The sequence below is a fragment of the Mustela nivalis genome, assembly GCF_964662115.1.
Source record: "Mustela nivalis genome assembly, chromosome: 10".
NCBI lineage: Eukaryota > Metazoa > Chordata > Mammalia > Carnivora > Mustelidae > Mustela > Mustela nivalis.
Genome location: NC_139029.1, coordinates 76,174,282 through 76,197,325, shown reverse-complemented (window position 1 = coordinate 76,197,325; position 23,044 = coordinate 76,174,282). Strand labels below are relative to the sequence as shown.

The window sequence follows — 23,044 nt, the reverse complement described above, 5'->3', positions numbered from 1 at the left end:
TGAGATGATATGGTGAAAGAACTTGGCACACTCTCATAGTTAACAACCAATACAAATTAGTTACTAGCTTGACTGACAAATATCAAACCCAGGTTTATCAAGCTAATGTTGAGTACATGAGGACTAGGCAGACTGGAGTGGCTGAGTGGCTCTGTCAGTTGGGTGTCTGCCTTTGGCTCAGGTCATGATCTTGGAGTCCTGAAATCAAGCCCTGTGCTGGGCTCAGGCAGACTTTTTTTTTAAAAATTAAAAAAAAAAAGATTATTTATTTGAGAGAGAGAGAGAACACACATACAAACAAGCGGAGTAGCAGAGGGAGAGAGAGAAGCAAGCTCCCCATGGAGCAAGGAGCCTGGTGCAGGTCTTGATCCTAGGACCCAGGATCATAATCTAAGCTGAAGGCATATGCTTAACCAACTGAGTTACCCAAGCACCCCCCAGACAGACTTTAGATATGAATTTTCTGTTCTCTCCCAACATTCTATTTATTGCTTTGAACTTTCTCAGCCTTTGGATCTGTTGGCAGGAATTGGTTATGTGGCCAGCTACACAAGTTCAACAGAGGCACAATCTATTCTGCTGCCCCCTATTAGCACTTATATTCAATCTGAAAGAACCTGAGCAACGAAATGGTTTTTATAGATGAGTAAGGTTACTCTTTCCGTTGTCAAAACTGAAAGGCAAGCACTATTCTATGTGCAGATAAGATAATTCTTACTATCTCAAACTCAGAGCTCCTGATAAAACTCTCTTGACTAATCACTGCCCCAAAAGTTAGATATTTGCAAAATAAATTTACATTTCGTAGGTACTTGGTAGATATTTCTCACCTTGTAACTAGTTTATGATGATACAACAATGTTATATAAGTTATTTGTTTAATTACGTATGGGCACACCACAAATACTTGATCCCATAAGATATGGCAGGATGTAGCATGCTGTGACTCCAGGTCATGTTTAATTAAGATTTTAATTTGGTGTTAATATTTTTTAAAATATGTTATTTATTTATGTGATAGATAGAGATCACAAGTAGGCAGAGAGGCAGGCAGAGAGAGGGGAAGGGAAGCAGGCTCCTTGCCGAGCAGAAAGCCCGATTCGGGGCTCGATCCCAGGACCCTGGGATCATGACCTGAGCCGAAGGCAGAGGCTTTAACCCCCTAAGCCAACCAGGCACCTAAAAGATGTTTTTATATTAAGATTATGTTGATTCTAAATCCAGCTGGAATTATTTGGATGTTCATTATAGTACTCTTTGAGCTTTTCTGTATGAAAATATAATAAAATTAGAAGAATATTATTTGGCCATGTTCTATTGCAGTAATGTTTTAGGGTCTCATTTGTGTGCTATGCAGACTCAAAACAATATCCTTGAGAAAACTTTACACTGACTTCAGTTTTCCCTTGTAGGTGAGAAACACCTTTAAAACAGCTAGCTGTCCTTCGTACCTCAGCTTTTATAATAGGGTATACTCTACTCTGAATTGTCTATTAAGGCATATGTGTCTGAATTTTGACAACTTAGAACAGCTATAGTCCAGGATTTAGCTGGGAGTATAATCTCATTTTGTCATCCAATATTTATTTAAAAACTCAGTAGGGAGAAGCAATTTTCAGGGAGGATTATTTAAAGTATACATCAGTTTATGCATTTTTTTCAAACAATTTAGGCTAAAACATATCCATGGATTAAACCAGATCAATAGACAGCTGGCACCTTGCTAGACAGTGTCATAGTTTCCCAAAGCATATATATTTTACCTAATTGTACTTTTGTGTGATGTCAACAATGTATATCTAGTGTTACGAGACACGGCAACTTTTGTTGCATCTATTTTAAGGATATCTGAAAATGGTGTTTATTTCTATCACAATAACCATTTTTTTTAGGACCCAGGGAAAACTGTATCTGATCTTGGTACCAAAAATAGTTAATAGTATTAATCTCAATTTATAAATTAAGAAAGAAAGAGAAAATTAAAGAAAGAGAGAGGGAAGGGGGGATAAAGAGAGGAAAAAAGAGAAAGAAAGAAAGAAAGAAAGAAAGAAAGAAAGAAAGAAATTGTCCATCTCCCCTCTCTGACTCCTTCCTCAGAGAATCCTAGCAAAAACATTACGTTTTGGTAAGGTAAGTATGGAATATGCTGAAATCGATGCCTTTCTACAATCCAAACTGCAAAATACTTCCCAAAGCAGATGCAAAAATATCTTTATGGAAAAAGGAGATCACATTCTTCTGCAACCAGCAGAATATTTTGATGCTCCAAAATCCTAAGCCCTGCTTCATATTCCTTGAGTCTCACTCAGATCTGTAGCACAAACTGCAATGGGTCAACCGGTTGTATTAGTCAGAGAAGCAGGATCAATAGGATATTTAGAGACATACAGGTTTCCCCCACTATCCTGAAGTAGAACATTCATATGAAACCTTTTGTAAGCTGAGATGGTATAAAGCAAAAAAGCAATTACCATTCATTTATATTGAACATTTTTTGAGTGTTCCCAGACCCCACAATAACCTCTCTTAGGCTTTTCTAATACCTTAGGAGACATCTTGCTAACGGATAAACAAAATAAGTCCAGATAAAGCACAGATGCTCACAGACACTGTTTGAAGCAATGCAACTTGGGATACCTGGGTGGCTCAGTCAATGAAGCTTCTGACTCTTGGTTTTGGCTCAGGTTGTGATCTTGGGGTTTGTGAGATCGAGTTCCGCATCAGGCTCTGGGCTAAGCAGGGAGTTGCCTTGAGATTGTCTCTTCCTCTCCCTCTGCCCCTCCCACTCATGCCCTTTCTCTCTCTCTAAAATAAATACATCATAAACAACAACAACCAAAAAGCTATGGCAACTTGAAGCTGAGATGCTGAGTGTAGCTCCTGAGCAAGGAGCTTGGTGGAACACTCTTACTCCTCAGGGTGTGCGTAGTCTCTGTAAGTGCTTGATGTAAGATATGTTGAATACTATTTTCGCTTTTTAGCCTTTTTCTTTTTTTTTTTTTTAAGATTTTATTTATTTATCAGAGAGAGAGGGGGAGAGAGCAAGCACAAGCAGACAGAATGGCAGGCAGAGGCAGAGGGAGAAGCAGGCTCCCTGCCGAGCAAGGAGCCCAATGTGGGGCTCGATCCCAGAACGCTGGGATCATGACCTGAGCCGAAGGCAGCTGCCCAACCAACTGAGCCACCCAGGCGTCCCCTTTTTAGCCTTTTTCATATCCTCTTAAACAGCCCTAGAAATAAAGTCTTCGGTGCTTTATTCTTTTTTTAGATAAAATTTTACTGTATGTATAAATTATATACAAACAAAAGCATAAATCTTAAGATTCTAGCGTGGTTAATTTTTGCATAGATAAATGCCCAAGGCAAGAATTTCTTCAGATTCCTTTCTGTTAGCAAAAACAGGTACTAACTAGGTCTTTTGTAAAAGCAAGAGGCACAAAACAAACTTTTGAAAAGCGGGGATACCTGTATATAAGAAGAGATTTATTACAGGAATTGGCTCCCACCATTATGGAAGCCGAGAAGTGCCACATTCTGCCAGCTAGAGAACCAGGGAAGCAGTGTATAACCCATTCTCTGTCCAAATGCCTGGAAACCAGGGTAGCTGATGGTGTGACTCTAGTTACACGTGAGAACTGGAGGACTGCTGGTGGACCTGGACGCTGAAGGCCCAGAACCAGGAGAGCAACAGAAGATGACCATCCCACCTCAAGATAAGAAAGACATAGACAGAGATATAGACAGAGAGAGAGCTCACCCTTCCTTTCCACCTTTTTGTTCTATTAGGGCCCTGAATAAATTGCAAGATGCCAACCAATGACGAGGGCAATCTTCTTTACTCAATCTACTGATTCAATGTGGTTTGGTAGAAAGAGACAAGATTTGGAATTAACAGATTTGGTTGGGTTTTAGAAAGCTGATAGCGATCAGAACCTGGGCTTCTTAAACACTGGTGTCCTTATGCGGGAAATAAGAGAGACTCTGATGCCTGCTTCGCAGATCTCTCAGCCTTCCCTTCTCCTCCATGAGGTCAGCAGAGCAGCAGCTGGGCTAGAACACCCAGTGGGCTGCACCTCCCACTAGAGGTCCACGCTGTATGCCCAGGGACCTGCCTATCAGGGTGAGCCTGGGGGAGTCATGCGAGCCTCAGAACTTACCTAAGGTTTCCAGGATCCCCGGCTCCTGTCTTCCCTTTAGGTATGAGGTCAGACATTGCCTCTAGGGGAGCTGTGTTCTGTGAATAATTTTTAAAATTACAAGATAGAGTCTTTTCTGTTTTAAAGGGAAGTAGGGTGAAATGATAGGGGTAGGGTAAAATGATAACCAAACATCCTGGAGGAAATGATGAAAAACTCAAAAGAAAAATAATTCTACATTTCTCTCTCGTTACATTTTCCATTCACCAGTAAAATCTACTCCCCCTTTCTTTTTTCCATAAAAGTTCACGCTGGGTACGCTTCTATGAAGAGTCATCTCATACAGCCCACACAGAAGATGACACTTTATTCAGTCAATCTGTTCTTAGGAACAATATAAAAATATATATGTGATGAGGTTAACAACGTTCTTATTTGAACTCTGAACACCAAAGAAGAGCACCTCTATGTCTTCAAATGTTTGAAATCCTTACTGTAAACGTTTAAATTTTTCATAGTAATGGAGTATATTTTATAATATGACAAATTTAAATATATCAGTCGCAAAATGTTTATTAAAAGAAAACAGTGTTTTTCTTTTTGTTAGAAAAAGTTCCAAATATTAATACGAATAGGTCTTACTCATAGCATAAGTCTTACATTAATTTGTTTATCTCCAAATTTATCCTTTACCCCATTTCCCAATTTTTACATATGTTGACAAAAAAAGCATTACCCATTTTCCATAAACGACAATACCATCTAATCTTATTTTGACTTATAGTGTCATTTGAATTTTATTTTGATAACCTGCCACTCAACAATAGTAGAAGGAAGACAATTACATTACCTAACATTTGAATTAAGTATCACAAAATTATCACTCTGCAATTACTTTCTTTGAACTGATACAATTTAGAAAATATGTAAAACTTGTATTTCTGACTACACTCACCAAAACAGTTAATCCAAAGACAAGAGATTAATAATTTTTTAATACCCAGAGAAAAAACCATGGCAATATGACAGGGTGTGACCACTGTCTAGCAAGTGCTTCTTGTGTACCAAATAAAGACCTGTTCTGTGTCTGGTCTTTAACCACCGTCTAACTCTTCCATAGTTGATTTCTATAACCTGTTAACTGTTAAGTGATATGAATTCTTTTGGCAATAAGCATTACATAAATATGCTATCCAAAACACTTTTTTTCTGGTATGTATCAAGAGCCTTAAAAATATTCATTGTTAGACCCAGAAATTCCACCCCTAAAAATATAGCCTAAAGAAACAATTTAAAATGTGGGCAAAACTATATCTGGAAAACTTTCCATTGCATTATTTAAAGTAGTAAAAACTGAAAATAAGCTAAATGCTAAGGTGGGAGTGATTGCATGAATTATAGTAATCTACATGCTAGAATCCTATTTTGGCAATTGAGAATGATGGAAGATAGTATTAAAGAAAGGCAAATGATTGCTATGATTTTTATTTCAGTAATTTTTGTTATTTTTTGCTATTAAAGAAAATTTGAAAAATAAAGAGAATAGAAATATGATTATAATATTTACTGAAAAAAGAACACACTTTTGTAGCTATGATATGGTTATAATTATGTGGATTTTTAAAGGCAGAACAAAAATACTAGAATGTTGTTTTACTGGGGTTTCTTCTTTTTTTCTTTATCCAATTAAATATATGATAATTTATAGTGAAATTATTTAAAAAAAAAAATAAACCACTGCCTTCTTATACACAATATCTCTTGTCTGGCTTGTGAAGAAGCTTCATGTCCAGTCCCATTCTGTGATTTTTTTTTTTTTTTACTGTGTTTCTTAAACATTGATTTTTACTTTCAGTATGTCTTCCATAGCTACTCTCAGCCAATAATGGCTTAGGGTATTTGACACATGGGAGGAATCTCATTTTAAAGATGGGCATGCTAAGTCCTGACAGTGACTCCCTTAACTTCCCCTAAATAAATCTATAGAATATCTAGAAATGGAAATTGATCCTTGATTCATTTTCTTCTGACCTTTGATTAAAAAAAAAATCCAAGTCCCTGCAAGTTACTATAATGAAGTTTACTTATGCAAATTTGAATAAATTGAAACAGGACATGGAACAAGAAGGCTAAACCTAGGACACCCTCACTGGGAGAATTCTTCCATTCTTGGTGTGCAGAGGAACCCATGAAGACTGGGTATCACAGGGCTGCTCCATGGTTTTATAAGGTAAGTAGTTATTCTGAATTTCCAGGTGAGAGACTGAGGCTGGGAGTCTTGAGCTAACTTGCTCAAGCTCACAGGGCGAGGTACTGGCAGAACAGAGACTTGTTTCCACAGAAGACTGTCTGCAAAAAGCCCAGACTTTTTCCCCTCCTGGAAGCCCTGCTATGAGCATCAAATGAGGCAAACATTACAGAAAAGTATGCTGGAAACAGAGGCATTGCCCCCTCTGTGGTTTCAAGAACCCCACACTTCTTATGCCTATCCCAAACAGAACAGAGAAGGTAACTGTAAAGCTTTGTGAAAATACAAACAATACACTGGTGATAGCCTGTTACAATTTACTTTACTTTACTTTCTTTCTTTCTTCCTTCCTCTTTTTCTTCTTCTTCTTCTTTTTTTTTTTTTTTTTTTAGATTTTATTTATTTATTTGACAGGCAGAGATCACAAGGAGGCAGAGAGGCAGGCAGAGAGAGAGAGAGAGAGGGAAGCAGGCTTCCTGCGGAGCAGAGAGCCCGATGCGGGGCTCGATCCCAGGACTCTGAGATCATGACCCGAGCCGAAGGCAGCAGCCCAAACCACTGAGCCACCCAGGCACCCCCCTCTTTTTCTTCTTAAGTCTCAAATCTTTTGTTGTAGGGGAATTCTGATCTTGAGATGCCACTTGAAATAAATGGGCCACTGGCCAGGGCTTGGAAATGTTTGTGATATAAAGAACATCATTTGTTTTTTGACATCTACAGATGTTATTATTTAATAAAAACAAGTTACTGACAAAAATAGTAAATTTTACACCCTCTTTTTGGAAAACCAGTATGTATAGAAAAACTATGCTCCAGCCTAATTCTGCACCATCTATTTCAGTTTCAAAGGAGCACACTGGGAGAGGGATTCTTTCTAGCTTTTGAAAATGTGTACTCTGGGGGCAGGGGTGACTTAACTGTCTTCATTCTCCATTTAGTGGTAAATGAGAGGTAGTTTGAAGTAGCGGGAAGTCAAGTGCATTGTATCATCATTTCCAGTGCTAGCTGTTAGCTACTCCTTGGCATGTTTCTTAACCTTTCTGGGTATGCTTCTTCTTATTTTTCTCCTCTGTTCCCCCTAAGTGTGGCACTCAGAACCATATACCTGGGGAATGACCTGATCTCTCTAGTCAGATATTTTTATGTGTATTTATTTGAATCAGAAATATATCCATCCATATGGTTCAAAACTTAAAAAGAGCATAAAGAGAAATTCTGTGCCATCTCACTCTCATCTGCTTTTCTCTGGGTGTCCCTGTTCCAGTCCTCAGTTTTATTTTGCAAATTCAGAGGATGTGAATGGCAAACTAAGCAAGATGACTAGACTTAATCTGAATGAAAGGGATTTATTCTAAAGTGACACTATACAAGGTGATTATTTGTTTCCTTCATAGCCTCCCTCAAGTTTTCTGAGACTTCAAATAGCAACACTCAACTAAACTACTAGTCACAGTGCCTTTTCAAGAAATTTGAACTTGCTCATGTGCAAAGGAAATGGTTCAGCCTTTTCTCTAGAACTTGGTTGATAATACATTTTCTTTTGTTCCATTTATAATTTTCTTTTGAAACTTTGCCTTTTTCAACTGTTGCGTAAGATAGAAGGAATAAGGGCAAGATCTGTTTTGGACTGCTTTGAGATTTTGATACTTTATACCAGGACAGAACATGTAAGAATTAAGTTTATGTACAAAATGCCTTAATTTCCCTTCAGTTTATTCAATATTTTTAATTCCTGTGCTTACGATTGTTTACCTCTGGGTGCTAACCAATTTATAAGGAAAGGGGGTATTGAACGAAGGAACAGTCCTGTAAGGAAAACAGCTAAGCAGACTATTAAGATGTGTCTAATCCAGCACCTGGCGCACAGTAGGTGTGGGACCATTGCTTTATAAAATGTCTACTCTATTAAAACATGCTTGGACTACTGCCATGGTAACCAAATATTTTCTGTATATCTTCCGGTTTACAAGACAAATTAAAAATCATTCTAAAAAACATTTCTCTCGAGCGAAATGGCTATAAGGATCTTATTTTTCCGTGACAACTTTGGGTTAATCTAAAATATGGTACGTAGTTTTGCAAGAACTGAGGAGCAACACTCCCTTCACCCGGGATCTGACATTGGAGACTTACTGTGCACGAAGTAGTGACCAAAAGCTACTCAATTCACTTAGGTAAGTAACGTAATTACAACGATATCCACCCCCGTCAGGAAAGGGTTCAGGTTTAAGCATACACAGCAGGCCACCCTCTTTGGATCACGGCAGACTTCCCAGGGTTGGAAGTTGTTCCATTTGTTTATTTAGGGGTGAGGTTTACATATTTTCACCTGTTCTACAAACAGAACTAGCTCCATTCATTCATTTATTCAGTCCACAGACGTTTCTTAAGAGCGTACCAGGGAAAGAATAGTGAAGATGCGTGCCTACCCTCAAGGAACACACAGCCTGAGCGAAGATTTACTCTTCAAGAGTCACCAGGGTGGTGCCTTTATGGCGCCGTATCGCTGCTCTCAGGACCAGGTGCCCGAGGTACCGCTCTCCGGGGCTGGCCCTGGCAGGGTGGGGTCAGCCGAGCCGCGGTCATCGCTGCCTCTGTTGCTGCCCCCACTCTCTCCGTCCCGCGCAGTCTTTAATTTCGCAGCTCCGACCACCGGAAATTAGCCGCGGGCGGAGGGGACCCGGCAGAGCGCGGGTGAGCACCGCGTGGGGAGGGCGCGCCCGCCAACCTACCCGGCGCCCGCGGGACGCGCCGCCAGCGCCCTCTCCGCTGGGGGCTCGGCGCTCGCCCACCTCTTCCAAATTTAACCATTACCTAAATCCGAAGGGAAATGAGCAAACCTCTCGGATTGGGTGTCAAGGTATTTTCAGCCTTGTTGGGCGTATTTATCCCGAAGTGTTTCCACAACAAGCTATTTCGGGGCAGCGGGGCAGGTTTCGCTCTGCGGACGCCGCGGCCACTTGCCGGGCTCCAGGCCGGCGGCACCACCCGCCGGTGATTCAAGGCCCCGACCCGGGGGCGGCACGGCCCAAGCCGGCGGCCGGTGTTGGGGTGGGGGTGGGGGTGTCCCGGGCCAGGGGGGCGGGGAGACCTCCTCGGAGCTGGTTCTCCAGTCAATCTGTGTCCTGAATCTGTGACTTCTTCTCGCTGCGGAAGTCTCCCAAGAGTCAAGAATGGTTCGTTTTCTTTTGAGTCATTTCTAGTGCCCTCCGCGTCTCCCCATCCCCCGCAGTCCCACAGAGCAAAAACGCGGAGGACCTCCTGGGAGACCCGCTGAAAAGGCCGGGCCCCCTGTCCGCCTCCTAGCCCCTTGCGCAAAGGAGCGCGCCCAGACTGGGGGTTGGGGAGGCAGGTCTGAGAGGTCTAAGAGAGCTACTCCTTAACGCTCAGGAAGTGAAGCCTGTGGTTTTGGGGGCTGAGCTCGGAAGGAGATTAAAAAAAAAAAAAAAAAAAAGTCAGAGACAGCGCAGTCTCTCCCGAAAGCAACTCAGTTTGAAAACTCTCGGAGCGCAGTGCCCGCGCCCTGACCCCGCAGGTAGGTCCGCTGCGCTAGTTCTGCGCCTGCCCCCCTGCTGGGGGCGGCAGCGGGAAAAAACCCGGCACCGCCACTGCGGGGGCGACCAGAGGGCGCCGCCGGGTTCCCTGCCCCCCGCTGCTGGCCACTGTGCGGGAGCCCCGAGAACCCCATCCGCCAGGGATTTGGGCGCAGGGGAGCAGGATTCATCCGGGAAGGAAACATCTGGTGGGAGGCGGTGGCAGCTGGGCTCGGGAGGCTGTCCCTCGGCGCCTCCACTCCCGCCTTCCCGGGCCCAGACGGTGAAGAGAAGCCTGGGCCCGCGTGCGCCCCGGGGCCGCCCCGCCCTCCCGCCGCCAGCTGCTGCGCGAAGTAGCCTTCCCACGCGCTCAGCCCTCGTCCCTACCACCCCCACCCAATCCATTCCGCTCTCCCAGGATCGGGTCGGGCCAGCCTGCAGGAGAGAGGGGCGCCGGGCTCGGCCTGGGTGGAAAGGACGCCTCTGTGCCCGCCTGATCCTGCGCGGTCCCAGGCAGCACAGGCTCAGCGCCCGAGGGGACAGTTCCTCCTCTGTCCCCCTCTCCCCCCGCTCCGCCCGACTTCGCGCCGACGCAGACCCACACCTCAGCAGGGCCCTCGAGACGGTTTCACCCCATTTTCCTTTACCTCTGAGTTTCACGTCTGTCTAAGGAATTCGTTTTTGCATTTGTGGTGTCTAATTATACGGCCGAAGTGGCAGCTCACGCAGAGGCCCAGGGGAAACTGTGGTGGCAGAACGGCGTCCTGGGGCAGCCCCAGCACGTCCAAGCCTCGACCTTAGGGACGGTCTCAAACGGGGACAGGTGGCACCCCACCACAGTGGGACGTGGAATGCCCTCTAAGGAACCAGTCCCTGAGAATTCGTTTTGAACTCGGAGCGCCAACGGGCAGACTTAGGTCCTGCATCCTGCCCTGAGAGCCGCGTTGCTCCTTATCTGGCAGCCTAAGCCTCGCGAAGGCCAAGGACGAGGGGTCTTGCTGCGACCCCAGCACCCTTGTTTCTGAACTAGACAAGACCATGGACAGCCGCTGTGCCCGAGGAGCCTGCTCTCCCATGTGAACCCGGCCTCCATCGAGAGGAAGGCAAATTCGTTTTCCCCAGACCTAGGAGCCGGTCTGGTTCCGCCCCCAGCAGCCCCGCGCTGAGCTGGAGGCGCTGCCCCGCCTAACCGCCGGGCTCAAGTTTCGACCCCGGGATTAGGTGAACTGATTGGGGGTTAATGAGAGCGGCGCGGCTGCTAGCTCCCTCTCAGGCCCCCGCCTGGACCCCCGCGCTCTGGCCGCCGCGGAGCACCTTGCGCTCTCCCGCTCCGCTAAACTGTGGGTTCTCCTCGGACTCCAGACCGCGCGCCGTTCAGAGCCGGCGTGCGCGAATCGGGCTCGACTTCCCCCAAAGAAGGTTTTCGGTGAGCAGAACGAAAAGTGCTTTTTCCTAAGACTTGGTTTTCCGAGGTTAGGTCTCCATGGTCTAGAATGTCTTGCCGCAGACTTTGCCTGCCTCCGCCGCACTTGCGCCTCCAAACCAACATTTTCCTCGCGTAAGGCACGAGCAAGGAGGGAGGGAGATCACCGGGATGCGAGCTCCACCGGGGGCCGGGGTCGGTTCTCTGTCATACCCCCTCCCACCACCTTCCTGTTCCTTTTCTCTCCTGGCTTTTTTCTCCTGCCTCTGCTGCCCTCAGCCCCTCTGCTGTTGTCACCCGACCCTGCTCCTCAGTTGGCCTAGTGCGCTCCTTCCATCCCACCCCCCTCCAGTTTCTAGCGGGATCTTGGAGGGCTTGGCTCCTAGCCCCCTCCCGGTCCTCCACCAGGAACACATCTCCCAGCGCTAAATTGATCAGCGCGTCCCTGCCCTCCTCCCCAGGCCGAAAACAGGGCCAGGCAGGCAGTGAGTGATCGAGTTTAGGGTAACTGGACAGGTGGGGACATCAGCTCTCCGGTGACTTTGATTGTGAGACCGAGTTTTGCTAGGGAAGGGGAGGGGCCAATGGGGTGTGGGCAGGGCAGAAGGAAGAGGCCTGAGCCTGGGCCCCGGGACGGGTTTTACCGCTCAGCTGTGGCGGCGGCGGCGGGCTCGCGCCACCTGTCCGAGTGCCACCTGGTGAGCGCGGCGCAGCGGGGCCAAGCCCCTCCTCCTGCGGGCCTTCCTCCCTCCTCCCGGCCGGAGCTCTCTCTCCACCCGGCTGCCCAGTGCCGGGCCCCGGGACGTGCGGACCCGCGTTTCCATCCGGTTCTTCTCCTCTCGCAGGTCTGCGGAGAGCTGGGGCTGAGCAAGCCCTCAGGGTAACAGTGGGCTGACTGCCACTTCAGGGAGCGGAGTGGAGAGCGCGCCCGGCCACCATGCCGCGTTCGTTCCTCGTCAAGAGCAAGAAGGCTCACAGTTACCACCAGCCGCGCTCCCCGGGACCCGACTATTCCCTCCGCCTGGAGAATGTCCTGGCGCCAGGCGGAGCAGGTACGGAGTGTGAGAGCCGGACGGGGCTCCCAGGGATATAGATTCTGAGCCCCGCCACACCATCACCCAGGAACCCGGCAGGGAGACCCTGACACCCCGTTTGCTGCCTTTTCGTTTCCTACCGTCCGCGTGCCTTCCGGGATTGTTGCCGAGGTGCCAGGGCCTTTTTGCTCCCGCCAGGTCTGGGAAAAGAGGAGGACGCTGGGGTGCCACGGTCTGGGGGGCGCCACTTGAGAACCACTGGGCCCAATCAGGCCCAGCCTGAGCTCCTATCTTCCCTCTTCTCCGCAGGCAGCGCCTCGAGCGCAGGCGGGGCGAAGACGGAGCCCCGGGGTCGTCTGTCCCCCGAGTCACAGTTCACTGAGGCCCCAGAGAGATCCTCCGTATCCCCCGGCAGCTGTGAGGGCAGCGTCTGCGACCGAAGCTCAGAGTTTGAGGATTTCTGGAGGCCTCCATCGCCTTCTGTGTCTCCAGGTAGGAACCTGTTGGGAGCTCTGGGGCCGGGGCAGCAGAGAATAAACTGTGGCGGCTGTGGGTGGAGAAATGTTAAATGGGTGGCGGAGAGTCTTTCCGAGCGGAGAGAGCTTGTTCATGGGGTGAAGGGCCTGTGGGGTAGGCATTTGGCTTTTCTGGGACTATTTGCTGCTTAGCTCCGAGGCGGCTGAACCCGGGTTGTTCTTTCCTAACATTCGTTCGACGGAGATTGTTGGGGAGAGAAAACAAGTCGTCTTGACCGACAGCAACCTCGACATTTCGTTTTCTCATCAGTTGACTGTTTAGAAAGAGCTGGATTCCCAAAATCCAGATCCCTGAGTCTCAAACGGAGAACTGGGCAGTCTTTAAAACTTCCTCTGGCTCCCGCAGCATCGGGCCTGGTGGAGCTGGGCGCCAAGCGGGAAGGAAGGGTCGGGACGAAAATCTCTGCCCTTCTCTGAATCTTCCTACGTGCGGATTGGGGGCCTGTTTCAGTTTTCGTTCTGCCGGGTTGGCCCAGCCTTGGGGACCAGGCCATTGACTTCATTTCTAGACAGCAGCTGAGGTTTGAGCAAACGTTGGGTGGGATCAAGTCTTGGGTTCTGGCCAGGGAAAGAGAACCCAAACCAGACAGATTCTGCCAAGTGCCTGTTATTTCCAGATTGCATTTACTAGTTTTAAAAGATAGCCCCAACCCCAGCCCACACTCAGTGCATTGACTTGGCTAAAGCCGTTACTCCAGGGAGTGTGTCTGGAGCCTCCGACTGGAGGATTCTAGTTGGCTATTCAGGACAAGGCCTGCAAGACTGGATGTCACCAGAATCTCTCCGACAGAAACCTGGGGTGCAGCCTGTCACACTAACCGCTAGCCTGGAGTGTGTGGTGGAAACAGATTTGTAAATCCGTATGCAAAATGCAGAGAGCAGAGCTTGGGTATTTTGTTTTATAAAAATTCACGTTGGGCAGGGCGTGCAGAAGGCCACGAATATGGGAAAGCTATGGCCCCGGTAGGTGGTGGCTAAACCATAATTGTAAATTGTTATTATCTCTGATAAATTTGGGGCCCCCCCATATATCTATGACAGTAATGAGAATAGGAGTATTTGGCAGGCAGTTCAAGCTCCAAACCCTCTTCCCTCTGCCCCTTTGCTACCTGCAATGGCTATTTAATAACTATTAGGAATGTTAACACCTTCCCGTTTTGTGTTTTTTGTTTGTTTGTTTGTTTGTTTGTTTTTCAAACAGATGTCTTCGCTAGGCCAGGCCGTATTTTATTGGTCCTCTCCTTCCCTTCTTATCTATCCCGGAAAGTAAAAGACGAGTGGGAACCTGTAGGGCCCGGCAGAGTGATGGTGCTGGACGCTGAATCCTCTGCGTAGGAGGACTGTCCAGACGCTAACGGTGGCCGCTTAGCTCAGCTCAGAACATTTCTGTAGCACAGACAGCTTGGCGCGCTTTTCTCTGCGGGACCGCGAAGTGCTCGGGTCCCTCCAGAAAAGACCCTCCTAACACTTCCGCTCCCCTGGCGCCGAATTTACCCATCTCCTCTACCGAGGTCATTTTAATTATCCGTTTGCCTCCCTGCCGCCTCCAGTGATCCTCGAAGCCCCAGAGACCTGGTGCGCGTTCTATCCTGGGGGCGTTATGGCACCTAGCGCGGCGCCGGGCGCACGGAGCACTCAGCCAGTGCCCGGCGACTGCAGACGCCACGGAGCGGCCTCCGCCCCGCCGTCTGAAGACTAACCCGACGCCCCCTTGTGCCTCCACAGCCTCGGAGAAGTCGGCGTGCCCGTCGCTGGACGAAGCCCAGCCCTTCCCCCTGCCCTTCAAGCCGTACTCCTGGAGCGGTCTGGCGGGTTCTGACCTGCGGCACTTGGTGCACAGCTACCGGCCGTGCGCCGCCCTAGAGCGCGGGGCCGGCCTGGGCCTCTTCTGCGAGCGCGCCCCGGAGCCAGGCCACCCGGCGGCGCTCTACGGCCCCGAGCGGGCTGCGGGCGGCGCGGGGGCCGGGGCGCCTGGGGCAGGCAGCGCAGGAAGCGGCGCTGCGGGCGGCGCGGGCCTGGGGCTGTACGGCGACTTCGGGCCCGCGGCGGCAGGGCTGTACGAGCGGCCGACGGCGGCGGCAGGAGGGCTGTACTCGGAGCGCGGCCACGGGCTGCACGCGGACAAGGGCGCTGGCGTCAAGGTGGAGTCAGAACTGCTGTGCACCCGCCTGCTGCTGGGCGGCGGCTCCTACAAGTGCATCAAGTGCAGCAAGGTGAGGCTCTCGCACGCCTGGCTTTGTCGGCCCCGCGCCCGCGCCCGCGCCCCCGGCCCGCGCCCCGTGGCCCCTCTCAGCGGCCTTCTCCCCGGCCCCACCCGCCTCAGGTGTTCTCCACGCCGCACGGGCTCGAGGTGCACGTGCGCAGGTCCCACAGCGGCACGAGACCCTTTGCATGCGAGATGTGCGGCAAGACCTTCGGGCACGCGGTGAGCCTGGAGCAGCATAAAGCCGTGCACTCGCAGGTAAGCGCGGCGCGCATGGCCGCGCGCGACCCTGTTCAGGTTTTCGCATTCGGGAGTGTTCTGCTTGTCTGTGCAGCACCGGCCGCCCTCCTGGCAGCTTTCCCCTTGGGTTTCCCGGACTGCCCCCAGTCTCCTCCATCATGTCCCTTTGCCCATAGGTAGGTGTGTAAGGAAAGATGGCTGGATCCGCCTTCGAGGCAGCCCTGGAGTTTGGTGTTACATCATTGATAAGCCTCCAGAGGATGATCCAGACCACTACTCTGGGTTTGAGGAGGGTTTCTAAGCCCTCTTGCTGCGGATATATCAGATTTATTAGCTCCGGGTTTGTGTGTGTGTGTGTGTGTGTGTGTGTGTGTGTGTGTGTGTGTGTTTAAGATCTTATTTATTTATTTGACAGAGAGAGAGATCACAAGTAGGCAGAGAGGTTGGCAGAGAGAGAGAGGAGGAAGCAGGCTCCCCTCTGAGCAGAGAGCCCTATGCGGGACTGGATCCTAGGACCCCGAGGTCATCACCTGAGCCAAAGGCAGAGGCTTAACCCACTGAGCCATGCAGGCGCCCCAGCTCTGGATTTTTTTGTCTGGAGTCTTTCCACTAAATGGCTGTCACTTAATCTTTATTGACCCCTCCCAACTGAAAAGAAGGCATGTTTGCTCATTTAGAGTGTCCAGTAGCATATCTGTCCTGCTATTACTTCATGCATTCCTTTATTAATATTTGTTGTGCAACTTCCAGCTGCTAGGCTCTTGAAAACCCTATAACACACCAGGTCCCTGACAGGGTGCCACTCCAGAATTTTTCAGTTTAATTGAGTGACAGAAGGTAGATAAGCAATTAAGTACACAAGTAACTATGACAAGCAAATGCTTACTTACAGAGATTTATTTACTAAAAAGAGTACTATTTTTCCATCTCAACAGGAGCTGGAGGGGGTGGTGGTCTCAAGTGACAGAGATCTAAACCCCCTGTTGAGGAGGGTGGAGAAGTGTTTGTAAATGGGTGTCAAAAAAGCAGGGTGGGGATACTTTTTTGCTGTGGGGTGTGGAGGGTTGTGGGTGAAAAGTGTTTGGGTAGAAAAAGTGTTAAAGGGGAAGAGGCTGGGGTGGGGAGGGCAAAGGCTGGAAATAAATCTGGGGAGAGGGAAGATGGGGTAGGCTGAGTGAAAGGGGAGCCCGAAGGAAGGGAGAGCCCTGGTTTGGGGGATTTTGTGGTTGATGTAGTGCTGAAGAAGATGGCAGACTTCATGACTACAATAGAAATGCCACGTCTTTCTACCCACAGGAACGCAGCTTTGACTGTAAGATCTGTGGCAAGAGCTTCAAGAGGTCATCTACGTTGTCCACACACTTGCTCATCCACTCAGACACCCGACCCTACCCTTGTCAGTACTGTGGCAAGAGGTTCCACCAGAAGTCAGACATGAAAAAACACACCTTCATTCACACTGGTAAGCTGAAGGCCCTTGGCTTGTCTGAAAACACCTGGTGAAGGCTGGCATGGAAGAGCATTGTTCTTCCCCCTGACGCCAATATAATTCACCTTTGCTGTGATATTCTGGCTACAGAGTGAGTGGTAGATGAGGCCTTCTAGATGGAGTTAATCACTGCAATGTGTTCAAGAAAACAAGGGGGCAGATTCTCTTAGATTCATTTACATACAAGGTTCTCCCCAGAGGGGACTTGGTGTGGGGCTGCATTTGAAGAACCACTCAGCTGGTCAATGTCAGGTTCTCCATCTTTGCAAAGACTATTTTCCTCTAGTTTAGCTGCTTCCTCTAGTTTAGCTGCTGCTCCAACTGCTGCCTGCTCTGGGTGAAATACTAAGCTCCAGAAAGTGAGGTCTTTCCCTAGGGCTCCCTCCCAGCCTTTTAGGGGAGCAGAAGGTCTCTTGGCTGAATTTCTTGCAGTCTAAGAGCTTACTCTGATTGAGGAGGAAAAAAACAGGGTAAATATTACTAAGCTGTCTGCTAAGCATGTTTTAAATGTATTATCTCATTTTATGCTCACAAGAACTCTGGGAGGTAGAGACTATTCCTTATCCCCATTCTAGAGTTGAGGAAAGTGAGGCACAGAAGGGTCAGGTAACCTGTCCAGGGCCCTGCCCCCGACAGCAAGCGGCAGGGCCAGGACTTAAATTCAGGTCTTTCTGACCTCTAATATCTATTATCTTGATGACTTACTGTTTTCTATTTTCAGAGTCATTAGGGTTGGTAGATGTAGAAAGCTTCTGTTCATTTACTGCCTTTTTCAAAATATCAGCAAGTTCATGCCATAATAATGGTAATTCTTTACCTATTATAATACTTTATAATTTACAAACTTCTTTGAAACCTATTCCTTCTTTTAAAAAAATCTATCCCTCCCCTTTTTAAGATTTTAGTCATTTATTTGAGAGAGAGACAAAGGGCATGGTGGGGTTGGGAGGGGGACAAGCCAACTCCCTGCTGAGCCAAACATGTGGCTTGATCCCAGGACCCTGTGATCATGACCTGAGTCAGACACTTAACTCACTGAGCCACCTAGGCACCCCATCCCTTCTTTTGATCTTCACTTCCACCCCAGTAAGTAGCCTTAGGGTGATAAAACCATGATGATGAAATGATTTACTAAAGATCAGACTGAGAGTAAATATTAGAGCCATGGGGACGCCTGGGTGGCTCAGTTGGTTAAGCGACTGCCTTCGGCTCAGGTCATGATCCCAGCGTCCTGGGATCAAGTCCCACATCAGGCTCCTTGCTCAGCAGGGAGTCTGCTTCTCCCTCTGCCTCTAGCCTGCCACTCTGCCTGTGCTTGTGCTCTGTATCTCTCTCTCTCTCTCTCTAACAAATAAATAAAATCTTAAAAAAAAAAAATTTTAGAGCCATGGAATGCTCTGTATTCCAATTCTGGGATCTTTCTCTAACATTTTGATTGTATATCAGTGGGAGTTTTTATGCCAGGAGCAGTCTCTTTAATAGTAAATAAGAGAAGTACAAGAGACCCAGAATTTTATTTTATTCCGGAATATGAATACTGATTCAAAACAAATTTCAGTGTGTTCCAAACACCTACATTTGATGCTTATAAATATATTTGGGCAGTGTAGAGATCCCTTTAGAAAACCCAGAAAAATATCCTACTTTAATCATGACCCCTTACTTGAAATTTCCTTGTAACTCACTCCTTTTAAGTAAAAGTATTCAAGACCCTTACCAAAACGCAACTAAGATCATGACTCAATGAAACATTAAGTCTTTATCAAGCATTTACCTCATAGCTAGAATTTGTTTCTCAGATTTGTTTGATCCTAAAGGGATAAGCTAAGTTTTGATGGGTGGTTCCTTATCAAAGAAATGAGAAGCATGAAGACAGAAAGGGGCACAGCAAGAGGGACAGAAGTTTCCTCAAAAACAAACCTCATCTGGGACGCCTGGGTGGCTCAGTTGGTTAAGTGGCTGCCTTCGGCTCAGGTCATGATCCCAGCGTCCTGGGATAGAGTCCCACATCGGGCTCCTTGCTTGGCGGGGAGCCTGCTTCTCCCTCTGCCTCTGCCTGCCACTCTGTCTGCCTGTGCTTGCTCTCGCTTTTCTATGACAAACAAATAAATAAATAAAAATTAAAAAACAAACAAACAAAAAAAAAAACCTCATCTTAAATAAATTAAAAAAAGAAAAGAAAACAAAACAAAACAAAAAAACACAAACCTCATCTATTTTGTGCACTTTTCTAAGACCAAACCCTGACAGTAATGCCATGCTGAGGCTCTTTGGAAATTCATGCTATTTACCCAAATATTAAACAGCACATGAACTAGGGGGGGGGGGGGGAAGGCAAAACTTTTCCTTTTCCTTTTTTTTTTTTTTTTTTTAAGATTTTTGTTTATTTATTTGGGAGAGAAAGAGACAGAGGGTGGAGGGAGGGTAGGAAGAAGAAGAGGGAAAGAATCTCAAGCAGACTCTGTGCTGAGGACAGAGCCAGACAGGGGACTTGATCTCATGATCCTGAGATCATGACCTGAACTGAAACCAAGAGTTGGAGGCTCAACCAACCAAACCACCCAGGCGCCCCCGAAACTTTTTTTCTTTGTTAGTTATTAATTTATGGTGAAGACTTGCTAGCATATAAAGAATCCTTATAAAAAGAAAGTAAAACCAAGTTGGAAAGGATCCACTATTTAAGAAATCCTTTGTGACCCAAATGTGGATTTTTAAAAATAAGACTTTGAAACATGTCTATGCTTCAGATACATTCTACTGTCCTTCAAGAGCAAGAAAGAGTGCAGGCTCACTGGTCCATACAAACCAACACCCACTTGGAAACACAGATTTGAAAACTTCCTCTGAATTAGAGCAGAGTCACATGGCCCCCGCCCCCACATTGAACATCTGCTGCGGGTGCTCTCTGCTTCTAAAGTCAAGGGTGTCTTGCCAGGGTGGATTCAGCTGTGAGTCTGGGCACGTGGCCTTTGCTGTTTCCGTTTAGCAGGAAACGGTTTGAGGCCTTTTGCTGGGAGCCCACACTCAGAAAATCTCCCTTTCACCTGGTGCACCCGTGACTTCCCAGGACTTGGTTGCAACACGTCACCCTCCAAGTCGCTTGAAGGCCTCACACTGTGATGAAGCCAGCTGCTGTCAAGAGCATGTGGGCCACAGTGAGTCCCCTGCAGCTTCATCATAAACTCACACACTTCCCCCCCTCCCCTCCTCCATTCCTCACAGGTGAAAAGCCCCACAAATGCCAGGTGTGTGGGAAGGCGTTCAGCCAGAGCTCCAACCTCATCACCCACAGCCGTAAGCACACAGGTTTCAAGCCTTTTGGCTGTGACCTGTGTGGGAAGGGCTTCCAGAGGAAGGTGGACCTCAGGCGGCACCGGGAAACCCAGCATGGGCTCAAATGAGGGCCCTGACTGGTTGCAAGCAGCAGTTACACAACACTACGGAGGGCAGCCTCCCCACTTGCCACCGTCCACGTCTGACTTCCCAGGCCCTCCAGTCCAGTCCAGAGCTCCCAGCAGGGTGAGCCCCTTCACCTCACTTCCGGGAACTGCAAGAAGGGATAAGTTACCTTTTCAAAGTTCAGCCCAGAGGGGGAACCAAATGACTGACTGGGCTTTGGACATGTTGAATAGGCTCCTGGACACCTCAGGCCTCGAGGTTAAGAGGGGATCAGCTAAAATTTCGGGCCCTGAAGTTCTTCCCATTCCCAGCCCTGCTCCACAGACAAGAAAGTTCTTCGAGTTTTTTCCCTCCTCTTCCCCCACCCCAGATACTTGTGTGGAGGAGAAGTCATCATTTACAAGGTGGACACGTGCTAATGCTTTTACCTAGAATGAAAAATGAGTGTTATTTTTTTCTTTCTTTCTGGGGAGTCTGTTAACCCCTTTCTACTGGGTGCTGCCTGTCAATCTTGGAGGCATCAATTCTCCTACTCGAAGACTTGTTCCGGAAATGATGTGGGGAAGGAGCTTCATACTTTTGAAATTACAAAGTACCCTGGGCAGCCTGCAGCAGGCAGGAGCAGAAGAAACGTGGACTTGGTGAGGTGAGGAGAGGAGAGTCCTCTCTGCAGGAGGCTTGTGAAGGCTCCATCACTGCAGGCGGAAGGACAGAACACCACCTCTGGACAAGATCCTATCCCCTCACCCAGCAGGTGTTTACCGACCACCAGGTACCAGGCCTGTGCTAGGCATTGGGGAGCCAGAGATTAAAGTTACGGCTGTGCCCCTGCCCTCAGAAGCTAACAGTTGAACCCCCAAGTGACTGAACCTGTTTTTTTCCCTCCTAAGGAATTCCAAGAAGACCAAACAAAATCTTAACTCTTTTTTTCTGACATGTTTGGATTTTATCAAACATAAACAACAACAAAATAGCTGAAGAGATACTTCCAAGATCCGTGTGTATATTCAGTTTTTTACTGTTAAGCTGATATTTTTAAGATGTCTAAGCTAGCAGGCATGTGGAGTGACCCTTCATGTGTACTATAGAGAAAAAAAGTGGTATTTTTACTTTGATGAGGTCTGTAAATGTTTTTAGATCTTCTGGAGTGCATTATGTTTGTTAATACGTATTTATTAGAATGATGTTTTAAGTTAATAAAGTATTAAGACTCTGACCTATTGCTTTTCCTTTAGGCAGGGAATTTGGGAAAGACCTTTGTTTTAGTCTGTGGCAGGAGTTGACACTGAAAGAAACCACAGTGGGGTATTAAAAGCAAAGCAGACCAGCCAATATCCAGAAGAGAGTAAAATCCAATTGCTCCGATTTTCATTTGCTTTCTCTTTCTATACGTCTAAGATCCTTTCTTTCTTAACAGAAAAACTAGGTATACAAAACTAAGCTCCTACCTTATAAAGTCGCTAGTGGGTCCACATGAACACAGGTGCTTCTGAGGACTTAGGGCTGCTTTTGTTTGTTGGTTGGTTGGTGGGTGGGTTTGGGGTTTTTTGTTTTTGTTTTTGTTTTTTTACAGGCCCGACGGCTCCAGATAAAGAAATCACAGGTCTTAGGTCCAGAAATTGAGTGTTAGTCAAACCTCTGTCACCAATATGTTGTGTGACTTGGGCACCTTCTTTGGCCTCCCTGCTTCCAATTTCCTTGACCATAAAATGTGAATACGGTTCTGTCATTCCAATCCAACCCTGACTATTTGATTCTGTCGAGACTGGAAGGGAGAGAAAGTATGTGATACTGGTTAGTTGCCTCACCTAAGGCAAGTCTCAATCTAAAGACCCATCAGGGGCAGTAAAATTGGAATTTGGGTTATTTCTGGCTCTATCCCACCTGTGGGAGTTTCTTGCATGAATCAGTCCTTTATGAGAATGAAACCAGAATAAAGGAATAAGGTCCTGACCTAGTTGCCGACTACCTGTGCTCATTCTAACGTCTCCCAGCCAAGCTATGCATGGTTCAATGGTGACCATGAGTAGACTGTCCATTTCAGTTCAAATCAACTTCACACATATTGACTAAGTACCTAACGTGTGCCTGGCACTGTTCTAGGTGGTGGGGACACAGCAGTGAGCACTGTGTCCTGTGGAGGTTTATTTATTGGGTCACTGCTGAATCTTTAGCTCCCAGAACAGTGCCTGGCACACAATAGGAGATCAGTAGGCATTTGCTGAGATAGTAGGTAAATAAGCAAAGAAAATAAAATCCTGCTTCATCTTGACAGTCAAGTCTTTACCCACGTCTGCTTTCTAGAGCACAATCGGAAGAGAAATTGCTCGAGACTTTAGGAAACCAATTGAACATAGGACTCGCTTGAGCTGGTGGGTAAGGGGGCTTTGACACTGCTTTTCTCCATTCTCACCAAATCTCAGTCCTTGGTTGTGTTCACCTGGTTTTCAACACCATGTCTTTCCATGTCAGTTTACTGTCATTCAAAATTTAAATTTTTTTATAATGCAGTTTAAGATAATTTTCCAGAACCGATGGGTGAACCAGTTCAGCATCCATGAACCTCTTCCTAGTGTCCTGGGAAACAAAATTCCCAATGAATAAAGATCACAAAACATCCTTCCCACAGAATTCACTGTGCACACTAGTTGATTATTTCCGACCTGGTTTGAAAAGTAAACTTGCATCAAGAGGTAAGTAGACTGATTGAAATCTAGTTATCTGTCCTATCCTTCTCTTATGACATAGAACTTCTGGGCCATTTTCATAATCCTTGTTAATGCTATAATGAGAAGTTGTAATT

The 23,044-nt window shown here is 47.3% G+C and overlaps 1 protein-coding gene across 1 annotated transcript; it reads left to right on the top strand.

Moving 5' to 3' along the window:
• Positions 1-9,776: 9,776 nt before the first annotated feature.
• GFI1 (growth factor independent 1 transcriptional repressor) lies at positions 9,777-21,457 on the top strand. The gene is made up of 7 exons (XM_082688687.1): positions 9,777-9,919; positions 12,186-12,392; positions 12,684-12,866; positions 14,636-15,123; positions 15,234-15,371; positions 16,650-16,815; positions 20,065-21,457. Exons 2-7 carry the CDS (start codon positions 12,278-12,280, stop codon positions 20,241-20,243), a joined length of 1,269 nt encoding a protein of 422 aa, XP_082544813.1. The 5' UTR covers positions 9,777-9,919; positions 12,186-12,277; the 3' UTR covers positions 20,244-21,457.
• The last annotated feature ends 1,587 nt before the right edge of the window (positions 21,458-23,044 follow it).